At 32.8% G+C, this 16,578-nt stretch overlaps 1 protein-coding gene across 1 annotated transcript in view; it reads right to left on the reverse strand.

Moving 5' to 3' along the window:
* The window catches only part of LOC126978997 (uncharacterized), a 262,335-nt gene that overhangs the window by 15,568 nt on the left and 230,189 nt on the right, over positions 1-16,578 (reverse strand). Inside the window, exon 6 of the mRNA XM_050828140.1 lies at positions 9,541-9,718. Coding sequence (XP_050684097.1) covers positions 9,541-9,718 — 178 coding nt within the window. The remainder of the gene's footprint in view (positions 1-9,540; positions 9,719-16,578) is intronic.

The raw sequence follows: 16,578 nt of genomic DNA on the forward strand, positions 1-16,578 counted from the left end.
TAAATAATTAAAGGCACTCCTGAAAAAAAAACAAAATAAGTTCATTTTTTCCGATTTTATAGAAACGCCGATAGTCGTAGCATGGAAACAGTCCCGCGCCTTTGCGTTGATGTTATGCGCTATGTGCTTAGACCGCGTGCCAACAAATCACAGGTCGTAAACGACATCATACGACAGTTTGCTTACGAGAAACACGTGCCAAGTGAGGCTACATATTAATATTTTTTTTTGTTTTGCCTATATTTTAGTTTATATAAAAAGATTGAGTAAACTTGTGCACCTGGCATTAAAGAGCAATGTCAATTTAAGTGTAAATGATAATTTTATCACCCTGGAGGACTTACAAATAGGAAAGTTTTCTCAATTTTATTTTACGTAGTGCATGCTATTGCTATGTTTGTGTCTAGGGATCACTTTTGTTATGAAATAATCTTCAGATTTTAACTATTTTGACATTTTGTTTCATTATTAATACTTCGAACTCAACTATCAACTTCAACGCAGGAAGTCGTATCGTTAAATATTACGACTTTGTGCCTGTTCTAAAATTAGTTTGTAACGTTTTAACTTAGACTTACGCCGATATACTCCGGATAAAGTTAAATGAAATCAGTGCGTAACGACGTATCTATATCTTACGTCTTTATGCGTAGGGTTTATTTAGAATTAAGATGTTATGCCATAGTTAATTTGCATGTTTTCTGTATATATTAATGTATTTTAAAATATTAATGATTACTTTTAATTATTTTAATAACCGATCAAAATATTTTAACATTTTAGAGTCGCCAATTCCTCCGGAAGCTGTATGGCAATGGGACTTGTATAAGTCTGATATTGTCATATGTTTTCATGTGACTTCTTCTGATATAAAAGTCTACAAACGTCGTGCTCTTCACCGTGCTGTCTGAAATGTGTGAATATTCAGTGAAGAACAGCGTAAGATTTTTTTGGCTGCTGAGTGATCATACGCGACATTGGAATTACATTGCAAAGCACACTGAAGTCAAAAACACAATTCACTCACATACACATGTTAATTCTAGAGGAATTAAGACTTTCATCCATTTCTTGCCTCAGATTGATACTCCAAAACTACCGCTAATATTTGTTATAATAACTGTATGCAAAACGATGTTTCTTAACACACTATACGCAGGAGAAAGAACAGTACAAACAGCTATTCAGAAATGGTGTACTGGAGATGGAGCCATATCGCTAGACCGCAGAGTAGGTTGCAGGGGTACTTAGATTGACAATAATATAATTCAAGGAGTTGGTAAGCATGTAAATGTTTACAACCTGTTTAATCACGTTATGTCTGCTATAAAAAAAACAGGTTATATATCGATGGCTCTCTTACGTTTCGGAAAATGCTTTACATGTACCAAAAATGGCGTAACAGAGAAGGAATAACTAAGCTAGCTACTACAATCAGACAATATACAGATATTGTAAGCTCGTAAGTAAATATTGTATTTCATAAGCCTAAAAAGGATATTTGTGCTCAATGCCACGTTTTGAAGGAAATAAAGTTACCAACACCAGTAAAGAAAATTATGATTTTCCTGAATGAGTGCTGAATTTCACTGACTTTTTGACCTTGCACACTAAGAAGATTATGGCTTTATGGGCCCAGAATTTTATGGTTAACACGGGGATTGCTTGTAAATTTAATTTCTGGTCCGATAATTGTGTAGGTCATTCACATTTATGGATTTCTTGGAAGAAATTGAAATGACGCTCCGGTTTCTTGAGAATGGGCCATACGTAGAATGAGGATGATTCGAAAATGATTCCTCCTAGCTATTATGTTTTCAAAAAGATAAACTACAATAGTTCATCGAACAATTAATTCAATTGTTATTTTTCCATTTTTTTTGGTGATCTCAAAACATATAACTAAAAGGCATAAAAGGCATTTATATTCTCAAAATTGATTCCTTTAGAACACTTTTTGACTAGTCCTTAGTATCTCATTCAGTAACTTCAGCAGGTTATTAACATTATTCCTAGTTTAATTTATAAAAGATGAAGTAGTTTTGTTTCAAGCATTTCATGTATGATCTGACTTCCAGAAATTGGGAGATTTTAAAATTTACGTCGCAAAACATCGTATCTTTTACTTACGACTATATTCTATACTCTTCATGGGGCAAATTCCGCAGCCTAAAGTCGCAAGTTCAACAAACAAGCATAAAGTCGTAAGTTTAGTTTTTTGTATTTTATTAAAAAAAACAGTTAAGATAATTGGACATGTTAATGTCCAATTATTGACTAATGACTTTTGTAACTAAGATATCTCAAAACTATAATTATTACGTTAAGACTTTATGCGTCGGGGGTATCGATTTGTGCTGCAGAAGAGGGCTATTCGCGCTATTTATAACCTAAGTCCTAAAGAATCATTGAGAACAAAATTTAAAGAAATCAACATCTTGACTGTTGCTTCTCAATATATTATTGATAATGTAATGTATGTTCATGGCACATAAGTGAATTTGCTAGAAACTGTCATAACCATTATGTTAACACCAGGAACAGACATAAACTTATAATGCCTACTACTCGGCTAAGTCGAGTTATTAAGTCTTTTGTGGGGCGATGTATATGCTTTTACAACAAGATCCCAGAAAATTTAAAAAAAAAGTTTTACGTTATTCAAAAGAATTGTTCAAAAACGTTTGTGTGGTAAAGGCTACTATAACATAAATGACTTTCTTAATAATACCACAGATTGGGAATGGAGTGACCGCCCTCAGGCTATTAAATAATAAGTTTAATTGTACAATATTACTTAGTAAACATATTTTTTCAATGAAATAAAAAGCCCGCTGAGTTTGTTGCGCCCGTTCTTCTCAGGTATGAGGTATTCATTTTGGAATGGGTGGTATTTTTTGACTTTTTTTGAAGTGATGTCACATCCTATTTTGAATAAATATATTTAAATTTTAAATTTGAATTTGAATCTCTCAAGCATACAATATCATTTTTTAAATTAACATTTCGACCTAGTTATGTAATAATTAATACTGCTAAGTTTTTTAACTTTGACCTCTAGTAATTTTAATTGTCAACACTACTTATAAATAATAATTAAATTGTTTGGATTTTATTTCATTTTAAAAATATTAAATCAGTTTTAGGAACTTATTTAAAAATAAATCATTATCACTATTTTGCAGAAAAATATCCTATATTTTATAGAAAAAATATTTGACAGAAAATTATGTATGACGCCTAAAACAATAATTATAGCTTGTACATATAAAATACAATACATACATAGCACAAAAGCATATATAATGATTTAAAAGAAAATCCTATTCATGGAATTTTGCATAAACAAATAAAAAAAAAAACTCTTTCTTTCCCTGTTACTGTTGAACTTCAAGTTCCATGTTCAAAATATTCCGAAGTTTTTGTTTTTGTAAGCCCTCTCGAAATGCAAAATGTATTCAGTCTCTGCAATAGTTACCGTACGTAAAAATTCTCTAAAAACAAATACTTCTCAACAATACGATGTACTTCAGGCGGCTTTTGTATTTCTGTGCTTCTATAAATTTTACTAGTCCTATTTTTCACTTTTTCGCTATTTCATTTCGATTTTTATGCACATTTAGTACTTTCGAAATACTTTTACAGATACATATACTTTGAGTGTACTAATCTTTTAATTAGTTTAGACTTTTACATAAATTATTTTAATTATACTTCACAGGCATAATACAAATTTATTTGCATTAAAAATAATTCAAATTACCTGCTTATATTCAGTATTTCAAAATGTTTCAAACCAACTCAATTAACATAAATATACGTGTCTTATATTCTTCTCAGCTCCAATATATTATATAGATATTAAATTTCTGCACATAATAATAAATTTTGAAACTTTTAGCATTTTTCATTTTTTTTTACTACTTAAATTTTCTTATTCCTTTAAATCCATATTCATATAATGTCGGTGGATTGATAATTTGTATACATCGAATTGCACCCAAATTGTGCACGTAGTTTTCATATATTAACTCCCTTATTCATAATAGTCTGCTAACTTAAAGCATTGCTAATTCTCACTCTGTCTTCTTCTATCGACCTAAGTCAGAATGAGAAAAAACACTTCTTAGTGGTTGTTTTAAGTTAGCGGACCATTATGAATAAGGGGGTAAATGTTTAGATACCAGTAATTTCACTTGCTACTGCGTGCTTCAAACCAAAACACATTAATGCTTCCACATTATTACTACACGGCACAAAATGGCGCTGGCCTGGTCACAATTTAGCTGGCATGCTGTGCTAGGAAGCCTCTCACTCGTTAGTTTTCCCATTTGTTGACAGATGAAATGATCCTTTATAAGGAGATTAACCTGGATATCAAACTAGGTAACGCATATCATAAGAACGTATTCTCATACAACCAAACCTACATGCAGAATTCATCTATGACTGTTATGGACAATAAATCCAATATTATATACAAGATTTGAACCAAAACAACATACAAATATTATCTACCAAAACAGTTACCAGCGCCTGTTCTTCTCGGGCTTAAGGTACTTTTATTTTGATAGGGCATGACTAAGTTAATATGTATACCTAAGCTTATCATAAATTTACCTTTGTGTCTAAAAAAATCACGCACAATTAAGATTGGAGTTCATGTAGATATAGAAAGCATTATATCAATCAAATAAAAGTAAATCAACATAATAAAAGTTGCCTGTGAACATGTGTTTACCAGTGGGAGGCTCCTTTGCACAGGATGCCGGCTAGATTGTGGGTACCACAACGGCGCCTATTTCTTCCGTGAAGCAGTAATGTGTAAGCATTACTGTGTTTCGGTCTGAAGGGCGCCGTAGCTAGTGAAATTACTGGGCAAATGAGACTTAACATTGTAGTGCCGCTCAGAATTTTTGGGGCTTCAAGAATCCTGAGCGGCACTGCATTGTAATGGGCAGGGCGTATCAATTACCATCAGCTGAACGTCCTGCTCGTCTTGTCCCTTATTTTCATAAAAAAAATGAGAAAAGAGTCACATGCACAAGAATCAAATTTTCTTTTCAGATTGACGAGTTCTTTGTTTTTAACCGATTTGAAAAGGACGTTTTCAATTCCTGAGTATGTTCTTTTTTCTATGTTTTTTATCTCATAACTCAGTCGCTTATGAATTGATTTTATTTATTAAAAAGGATATTATTTCAGATAATTAATTGAAAAAACGTCAGCTCTGATGATAAAAGTAATTAAAAATTGCTAGAAATCCTCAAATAAAAAGTATTATATTATTTCATTCATCAACTCAAAAGACTTTTCATTAATTCAATCTGAAATCACTTCGTGAATGCTGTAGCAAACTATCAAACTAAACAAAATACGGATTATTGCCGTTTTTTCACCACATCTTTAATATTATTAAAATTATTAAATGACAAAAAAAGTGTAGACGTCGATTGGCGTAGTCGTTCAACTTCACATTATACAAGGCTTAAGGCCGCTTACATAATCGCAAGACTTTCGGTTTACCACAAAGCAGAACCAAACTTAGTGATCATAGTATAGATAAAGAATGCAATTTTTTGCAAATCATTATAGAGATGCTAAAGATATCTTCTGTGACAATATACCCAAAATAAAAAATAAATTAAGTACATAGATAAGTTAGCAAGTAAGTAATCTGTTAATATTTTTTTTTCTTGTTATTGGCTGTTAGAATAAGGCCTGTTTTTATCAAGCTTATTTGTTTAGCGTGTTTTGTTGCGCTGTAGTTATTGTATCACTTAATCACGCATGCCACGTCCACATCCAGTAGACTCAATTGATAAATAGTATTTTTGTATATTTTACTACTTTGCAATCCATACAATTGTAGTCAGTTATGTGGACTAAATAAAAAAAGGCTAGTCGAGCATTCATCGATCGATATTTCAACACTAAAACGCTCCGTATCGAACATAATGATAAAACAACACAAGAAGTGAGCACTAGCACAAGCTAAAGTTCAGAATGACGCCGTATTTCCATCCTCTTTGAATGACGCAATGGTAAATAGCGCCCGGCTTAAGGCGACACTAAATGCCGGCGACCTTGAGCGATATGAGTTCACGGCTCCTATGTAACAAAACAAATATTTTCAAAATTCGTCGAAAATTTGACATTTTAACAGGCGCAAACAGTTTAGTTGCTTACAATCCTCATTATTGATAACTAATCTTAATAAATGTACCAACACAAAAAGTAAAAGCTATAAGAACAACTTTTATGAGAGCAGTATATTAAACAAATGCATCATGCCAAGAAAAAACTTGTTAACTGCAAACAAAACTGGTAGTTCATAATAGCTCTGGAGTGTTAAGTTTAACTAACAGCAAGCATTAGCAACCTACAAGTAAGATTTAAGGGTATGTGTAACAAGATAAAGTAGTGTTAATAACTCCAAATGCTATATTTTCACCACAAAACTTGTCTAAAAATACCTTGTTTGCGTGTTTTCTGCTTACTCTTCGCCTTAAGGCTGCATTTAGTGCTCGACTGACGTAAGCGCTGACCGTCAGTCGAGCACTAAATACAGCCTTAAGAAGCATATCAGACATATTCGATTCTACATGATGCAGCCCAAAGATTTTCTGAAGTCTATATCGCAACGTTAGCCCACGCAGTGCTTTTATGCGCCAACAATCATATAAAATTTTGTCATACGCGGCTTCCAGCGACATTTTAATTCCAAACTACTAAAGCCTAAATTATTTTATGTGTAACCTATTTGAATAACTGTCAGGGATTAAATTAGTTTTTAATTAATTTGTCTAATGATCGATTGCAGTAGACTACAATTGCAATCGTTATTATTTCCTTCAACATAAAAAATCATTTAATAATTTTTTATTTTTATTTTTATGAAAATTAGGAATGAGGCGAGCAGGACGTTCAGCTGAAAGTATTTGATAATCCCTGCCATTACAATGCAATGCCGCTCAGGATTCTTGAAAAACAAAAATTCAAAGCGGCACTACAATTCTAGCTACGGCGCCTGACTACTGAAACACAGTAATATTTACACATTACTGCTTCACGGCAGAAATAGTCACCGTTTAGGTGGCATCCTGTTCAAAGGAGCCTCCCACTAGTGGTGAAATGCTATTTGCATCAGAACAACGAAATATAAATATTATGTTGAGGATGAACATATTTTGGAATGAAAACTTCTCACCTTTTCGATTTCTTATATTATTATTACACCATAAGGTATTGGGAAGATTCAAAAGATATTTTTAAAAAATATTGTATATTTTATAATATGTAACTGATATCCTTTCCGGATTAAAAACGCTTAGGACCGTAATCGTCACAAATTTTTTCGCGGATTGCCTTGTATTTTATATTTTTGTAATAACATTTAAAATGTATCGAAGTTCTTCATTGGTTACACTCAGTTTGACAGAAAGAAACAAATGACAACAGCTCGAAACAATTAGACACTACAATAGATACGACTAGACTAGATATTACAAGTTTAGACATACTACTCGTATATGCGAGAAGAGTTTTTCCCCAACCTATTATTATGTTAGAACGGAATAGGTAATAAAGCAAATTGTTTAAGCGGCCCACGTAGTAAGGGATATAATCTGCCCCTAATAGTGATATTATTTTTAATCATGAAAGCCGTCACACATCGACCTACAGATAACGTAATACGATATGACACACGCAGCTTCTGTCATATTGAGAAACCAAACTACAGACACATGAAATATTATGTACTTGTTAGAATGTGTTCACTCGGTTCAAAATTCAAACTCCTAAATAGCGTTCATTTGAAATATCCGTAAACTTTGAAAAAAATCGATAAAAATCGTTTTGCTAAAAATTTAACAGAACTATTAACTTGTTGAATATCAACTTGAACTGTTTGTATGAACTGACTAGTTCATACAAACAGTTCAAGTATGAACTAGTCAATTTCATTTTTTTTATATACGCAACGTTTACACTTGAAATTTTTTTTCAAATTTTAATTATTTAAATATCTAGTATTTTAAATTCTTATTATTAGTCAGTTCTATCAGAAGAAAATTAAAGAATCTAGGTCTTTCCGACTCTTGGCAATTAATGTATGAAAATGAATGAAGTTAAAAGTTAAAGTAATTACTAAAATTCTAAAAAAAGGTGACGTGTGAACAAATGAATAATGATTAAACTACTTTATACAAAATAAAAAAATCTACAAGAAGACAATAATGTAGAAAAAAAACAGTATATAAATAAACGGTGGAATTTATATCCTATTTTTGTTTGTTTCTTCTTACTTCACATTTAAGAGTTCCTACTTGTATTAAACATATCTATTCCACTAAGATTATATATAAACAACGAGCACATTCTTAAGGAGCTCTTCGACCTGTGTTGGTTCGAGATGAAGGTAAGGCAAACAAGTGAACCAATCTCGATGTATATCGAGGAACACGAAAATTAATTTGAGACAAGAGAATATCACATGAATCCAAATCAGAAACGCAAATGCATCTTAGGGTCATCATATCTAGCATTAGTCTTCTATTCTGAAGCGTAGGGAGTTTAAGGTTGAGAATTTGTTCTTCGTACGGCTGATATCTTTTGTGAATTTTCGCTGTATGGATTCAACGCTGCATCTATAAATATCGTATATGGGGTTCCAGACTGATGATGCGTATTCAATTAGGGACGTCATAAGTGCGAGGGAAAGTATCAAGTAGCTCTCTTGTTTTTTAAATTTTTTGTTAAGCAGTAAACAAAATTTATCATTCGATGTGCTTTTTTTGTAATGGCAATAATGTTTGTCAAATAATAGCTTTGAGTCCAGCATTACGTACAAGTCTTTCGCACTTAGTACTTGTAAACAATTTGTTATGTTTTTAAGCTTTATGTCTTAAGCAAAATTTTATGAACCATGCGGGCCGCGAACCGCCAGCTCTCACGTTCCGTGCGAGTGCTCTTTCCGACTGAGTTAACCGTTCGAGTGACGTTTCGTTTATAAAATCTTGTATGCTTTGTTTTGGTTGCGCTTCCTTGTGAATGTTATTATTTTACATTTATCTGTAGCGAGGTATTAATTACTTAAAGAACAATATAAATCAAATCTTTTGATGACTTCTCGCAACAAGAGACAGTCGTTATGATTGTTTATACATCTGTATATTTCAAAATCACCGATATCGTAAATGAAGATAATGAATAACCCAAGACAGACCCTTGCGGTACCCCAGAACTTAAGACTTTTGTTAATTTTAATAATGATGTTACTTTCCTTTACGATGGCTCTAAATTACGAACTACACTCTTCCGCCTCATTTTGTGAATATCCCCTGTAGTTGGATATAATAATTGTAGCATAATATGTTATGTATATACGTGGTATACACATTTAATATATACAATCAAATTTGCTCTATACTCGACTTTTCAATCAGACTAGCGTAAGAAAAGAGCCCCTAGCATCAAAAAGATTAAGCAAAACATACTTCTATCCCATAAATAAATATAAGTCCTGAAGCCACTTACCTAATACCACCTCTTTTCGTATCGTAGTTCAGTAGTCTCTCTCCGTTTTTCCAGATAACTTGTCTAGTTGATTCGGGTACCTCACTCACAAGGCAACGTAGCTCAATTATAGAGCCCTCTTTGTAGAATTTATCTTGTATAGGACGACCTCTTTCGTCGACTATTTCCACTCTTGGTACTGTGAAAGGAAAATATAATTAGTATTTGGAATTTATAATATTCTGAGCCAATACCCAACAATATCGAATCAATAAAGGGTAGGTGTAGTTCCAGATAGGTCTCGAATTATTTTATTGTGTTTTTCAACAACAAAGTAAGTATTTTTATAAGTAAAGTATCATTCGGTGACATAGAAAGGATAAGGCAGACCGCAAAGGCCTTAAGAATAAGTATTTTATGAGTGTGGGTGAGTATCAAACCAATTTTAATGAAAATTAACATATTAACGTCAAACTAACATATTAATGAAGCTGGAAAGGAAAGTAACTCTTTTTGTATGTTCTATACAATATTTTATGTTCATGACCCATCGATGGTGTTCTTTGTCTCTTCGTCTCATATCTTAAAGCTATGGGCATGAGTCCGAAATGTCCGCTAATTCGTTTTAATTCGACACAAACGTTATAAGCATTGAACTTAGAAAAAATTCAACCTGGATGAAATTTAATTAGGGTGACTACTAAACACTGAAATTGTGGCAACTTTAGGGTAAAAATAAAACAGTAATAATAGTTTTCTAATTTATTATTTAATGTATAATATTATTATAGCAAGATCGGCTTTTCCGCCTGATACTGCAGTATTTGCTTTGAAGGTCTTCCGTACTTCTTCCGTCTCCAGTGCAGCATTTTTAAAATATATTATTTGGATCACATCTAAGAATTTTGGTGAAATAATAGTGTAATATATTTAAATGCACAATGGACCAGGAACTTAAAGGCTCAGGAGACTTTTAATAATTAATTCGTGTCCATTTAACGGCCATGAATTAATTAATATACAGATTTTATTTATAGCTAAGGTGGAATATCAAACCACGCTTCACAGAAATGGACATGATGTCACCAGCACATTTTTGTATCATAGAAGAGTATTGCGAATATGTGAATTTTAGCTTGTAAGTTAATCCCGTACACTGATACATTTTTACCACGACTGCAATCCAGTACAATTTTTGGATTCAAAATCGGTGAAGCCTGTAAAAATTTCCGATCCTTTTAGTCTATACCTTCGCCTATATCAGATTTGTAACACATACACACGTAAACTTCTATGACTTTTTCATGCCTTTTGATGAAAAAGTCTCTAACCTTCGACATCTATTCAACTTTACTATTTGAAATAAATTTATAGTTAAATAATAGACAGATTGAAACAAAATTATTATGATTTAATTACTCAGTGCTAACCCCAACTTTTCTACCGACATTCGTACCGATTCCTGGCAAGCCTCTTCTGCTCCAACCGCACCGCCTTGTTCCACTTGTGATGTTCTACTTATAGATTTTTTACTTATTTTGCTTGTTAGCACTTGCTTCGCTACGGTTATCTAAATATATTTTTATTTATTCTTTGCTTGAATCAAACATGCACCAGATCAAAGGTAACGGTTTGGTTAAAAATTGGAAGATAAAAACGTGCTGATTTAGCCTAGCGTTCCTTTAAATATGATAATAATATAATGTCTATAATACATAAAAGTCGGAATGATTATTACTATCGAATAAAAAAAAATTAAAAGAGAATGGCGGGCTTGCATTTGTTTTGGGACCCACTGATAGCGATATCATACATATTGGAAACTTAGCTGTAGTTCTAGAACGGGATAAAAGTTACAATAAAGCTAATCGTATATCTAAAAAAGTTAAATAAAAAAGATAAATATTAATTATATACTATTAATTGTACTCAGAAGTAGGTAAGTACCTACAATTGATAATAACTTAGTTGAAAGAATAGTAAAACGTACCTAATGCATTATAGACACTAGTTACGATAATCAGAAGACTAAATAGCCTGAATTACGAAGAATACGGAAGTTGGAAATTAACGGAACGCATTTTAGTTTAAACCATCCAAATCACTAGGAACTATATATTGTGAGTACACGTAATAATAACTATGTTAAAATTTCGCGATGATAAAAGCTTAAAAACATATTATAAAAGCCAAGTCGCTTATTAATCCACAAAAGCGTCAAAAAGTTAGGAACAACTGTAACAGTGAAAGCAAACGTAATAACAAAGTTGACAAGGGCTGTCAATTATTGTCATTTCAATAATATATTTTTGGCTCATAGCGTTACATTTTTGCACGAAAATTTATTTTAATATTTTCTTTCTTTTGACTCTCATAACCTAGAACCTCAATATTTTTATTATAAGCATCGAATACGCTTTTAATTATATTTTATATCAACTTGCATATATACGATTCTTCGGTAATTGTAAAATTATTTGGGTATTTTAATTGCGAAGTCAAGACACTCATTTGTAGTATTTTTCTGTATTAAATCGTAGTTAAGAGCGCATATCAGACGTTTACCAGTGGGAGGCTCCTTGGCACAGGATGCCGCAATTTCTGCCGCGAAGCAGTAATGTGTAATTACTGTGTTTCGGTCTGAAGGGCGCCGTAACTAGTGAAATTATTGGGCAAATGTCTCAAGGCGACGAGCGAAATTGTAGTATCGAACAGAATGTTTGGATTTTTCAATAATCCTGAGGCCGCACTGCATTGTAATGTAGGGCAGGGCGTATCAATTACCATCAGCTGAACGTCCTGCCCGTCGTCTCGTCCCGTATTTTCATAAAAAAGGTCATAAAAACATAAATGCTTTTTTAACTGTAACATAAATTATGGCCCATTGTAGTACATTTAAAATTAATTTTGCAGTCCACATAGTACTGATATTTCTGTACTGCGGCAAGGAAAAGTTTAAAACAAATCCGAGTTCGTTTGTTTTAAGCCGATCTACTGTTTGTATAACTTTTATATTCCGTTTGGGTGATGATGTAATTTATTTACGTATTTGTACAATTCTTTTATCAGTGAAGTCAAAAAGATTATTTAACCTATTTTATTTTTGATTTGCTATATAATACGAGTAACGTTTTGAATACTTTTAATAGTCAATTAATGTCAGCGACGCTCCTGTTTTCCTTGTATATAGTAAGAAACATTATGCCTCGTCTCGTTTTCCTTAAACAACTACTAAGCGTTAGATTTATGTACTGTCTGTTTGTATACAGTTATTGATAATTATTATATGATAAGGTGTGATCATATTTCTCTTTAGTGTGACCGAACTACAGACAACGAGCAGACGCCCTAGTGCCCTTGTATCTCTCAAATAAATAAAGTCAGTTTCTTACTATCGCAAAATAATAATTAGGTATTCTTATCACTGTATGTAATAATCCGTGAGAAGCTATGAATTTATATCACCTACGAGAAGTAAACTACAAAGGGGGCAATTTACTACCACCCGCATATATAAAGTATGTTATGCACATTTGCGATGAAGTTTGGGCACCTCCTTTGTCATTGTAGTCAAAAATATATTGCGTTGTTTAATTGGTGTAATATAATGTAGTGTAAATGTAAGTAATCCACGCTGAAACGTTGAATAATATTTCATGTCTTTCTACTTTGTAAATCGTTCGAGTTCTTGACAGATTTTTCTGGAAAACTCCAAGAGAGCGTATTATCTACATATTGACCATCAAGTTAACAAAACGTCAATCTTCTAGCTCCATTGGTCACAATGCATATGTTTTTGCACTCGAATTTAGCTCTTGAATATTTGCCGGTTCAGGAACAGGTAATTACCTAATATACCTTGTAGCTTTTAGCAGTACCTTAATATCTCCCTGCAATGCTGGAGTATTTATTCTCTCTTTTAGACGAGGTTCCATTAGGACATCAGCCACTACCAAAATGTAGTTGTATCACCATTGATCCTGTTTTGTTTTTGCAATTCTTGCTAGTAATAATATAATAGTCATCTACATGTTTTTCGACTACAACTCATAGAAAAACACATCAAGCTTACTGTGGTCACAGTTTATTTTTGTTCATTTATTCCAAAGATAGTTTTTGTTATTACAATAACTTTGGGATCATATTGCATTCTCAGTTCACTTGTTTTGTTTTTTTTAAGCAGACATCGAAAAAATGTAAAGTTTTAGATTCTACAAGCCAGTGCAATAAGTAGTAATTGGGTAATATCATGACATCAGAACTTTCCTCATTATGACCATGTATTAGCTAATTTTCATCCACCTCTAAGTTATCTAATGACACACTCAGTACCTCGTGATGCTGTACGCTCTCATCATAATCTTCATCATTAAAAGCCACTAATTTATTAATTTCATCTATTATAAATTTATTTCCTAATTTTTTAATTTCATCTGTTCAAAAACTTGAAGCAAATTTTAAGATTAAATGTTTATCTGCTTTAGCTACTTTTTAATTGACACCAAAATACATGTCGATGTATAGTATATACTATATACTAGTAATTTGGTCATATCGTGGAGGATGTTAAAATAACAACACGATTTTATCATTTCTCGAAGCAAATCTAGTGATTTGATCAAATGCCAGTGTTAGTTCCGTGAAGTAACAAAAAGTCTCTTCTTTGGTATTCGAAAGGTTTATTTGATAAGATTTAATTTTATTAAATATTTGGTATGAAAAACGCTTTTAAGTAACACATTATATATATTGGATGAAGCGCCTTACAAACTAATTTGTTATGTATATTACAGCCATTGTAAAATACTCTATTGATTTTATTTTTTTTATGGAATATGAGGAAAAACAAGCGTACGGGTTGATTGAAAAGAGTGGCCGTTGAGTTTCTTTGAATGTTTTTTTCACCTACTTACTACTCTGCTCTACTTTTTCCGAATTTACAGTGGCGATTCCAAAGCGCTTAAGTTAAGCCTAGTTTGATAAAGTTGTTTTAACTTTTACTTAAATATAATTTAGTAAAAATTTTGTATTGTATCGCAAGTGCAGGGGGGGAGAGGGCAAGGGGGGGAGTCCTCTGTCCCGGGCATCGCTCCCATGAAAAGATAACGCACCATTCTCATGAGAATAACATTAAAGTTACCTTACCTCAAAACAGATAAGAGTTACTTTATAGGCCAAGTAGAAGCCCCGTTTCACGGGACTCATATAATTTAAAAAAAAACCACGAAGCACCTCACAGGTGGAAGGGCATTCCCCGCCATCCCCTTCTACCTAACCTGTCCGAGTCCCGATATGCTATGCATACCCCGGTATGCCTCAAGTCTGAAGCTCGCTTCGTTCGCTTTTACGTGTTAAGTTCTTCTAGTGGCGTCACTTACTGTCATTTAGCGGAACCAATTCTGGTATTTGATCAAATCACTAGATTTGTTTCGAGAAATGATAAAATAGTGCTGTTAATTTAACATACTCCGTGATTTCATCAAATCGCTTAAGGAGTTGACCAAATCTCTGTTATTATCATATCCCTGCAACACACACACTGATGATCGAAATGACTCTTTTCTTCATAAGTTGTAAAATTTTACACGCTTTTATTAGCTTCACCCGTATCTATGTTTGTTTGTAACCGCCTCATTTGGGGGCACTTTTGACCCACAAAAAAAAGTTTTGCAAGGTGTATTAAATTTTTAGTTATTTGATACTTTTCAGTTTTTCGGTTTTTGCAAACAAAGTTTTTTTTTATTTTTTACTTTTTAGTATCAGTCAATAATAATAATATATAATCAACCTGGATGAAACCCCTAAAAAGTCGTATACAAAAAAACAATTACATCATCCACGTAGACAAAAATTTTTGCATAAAAATGTTCATAAATTGAAAACTACTGGGCCAAACTATGTAAAATAATAAAACCGCATCAAAATAGTGAAGAATAACATAAATCTCAGAATAATCGGTGTACATACATAATAAAAATTCCGATCGAACTGAGAACCTCCTCCTTTTTGAAGTCGGTGAAAAATCGAGCAAGAGTTATGCAAAAAATGGAGTGATAATGGTACTAGATTTTTTGCTATATTGACAAATTATTAAATAATAGGTATAGATATCACATTATTTTGTGTTTTCTACAGCATTCATCTGGATTGTTTCTAAGAGCTGTTTCCACCTGAATCTGCCGTTTTATTTCACCACACGCAATAATTTTAAATATTATTTCCACTTTGTAGATGTGTGGCATTCCACCGTATTGCTGTTTTCAAGGAATTTTCTTCAATGTTTAACCAAAATTCGAACGAACTGCAAAAAAGCGTATCTACTTAACTGACCTGTTCGTTTGTTTTTCCACATATTCCATAAAATAGAATTAAGAAAAAGAAAGAAAAAATACTTCAAATCCAACACTCAGTTTGTCAAATTAATTATTAGCTGTTTCTACTGAAGCGGATTTGCTTACATCTTATATCAATAAAAATAGCTAGAACTGAATACCGAAGACTCATAACTGTACTAAATCTTAATTTTTTCGCAAAATATTACTCGTAATTTATAATATTTTTTTTTTTAATGGAATAGGAGGACAAACGATCGTACGGGTCACCTGGTGTTAAGTGACCACCGCCGCCCACATTCTCTTGCAACACCAGAGGAATCACAAGAGTGTTGCCGGCCTTTAAGGTGGACGCGCTTTTTTTTGAAGGTACCCATGTCGTATCGTCCAGGAAACACCACACAGGGAAGCTCATTCCACAGCTTTGTAGTACGTGGAAGAAAGCTCCTTGAAAACCGCACTGTGGAGGACCGCCACACCTCCAGATAGTGGGGATGATTAAAGCCTAACTTGTGGCGTGTCGTGCGAAGGTGGAATTCGGCGGCAGGAATCAGGTTAAACATTAATAATAAATAATGTTACATTTGCTAAATGTAGTAGTAACACTTTGCGATAAAATGGTCGTTCCCACAACCCGCAGCCACAAAATATAGATTAGGTTTATTGAAAACAATTTAACAATAACTGGCGTAACTGAGACACCGATAAACGGAAATCAATTTTTATG

This window comes from Leptidea sinapis, chromosome 3, assembly GCF_905404315.1.
Source record: "Leptidea sinapis chromosome 3, ilLepSina1.1, whole genome shotgun sequence".
Classification (NCBI taxonomy): Eukaryota; Metazoa; Arthropoda; class Insecta; order Lepidoptera; family Pieridae; genus Leptidea; species Leptidea sinapis.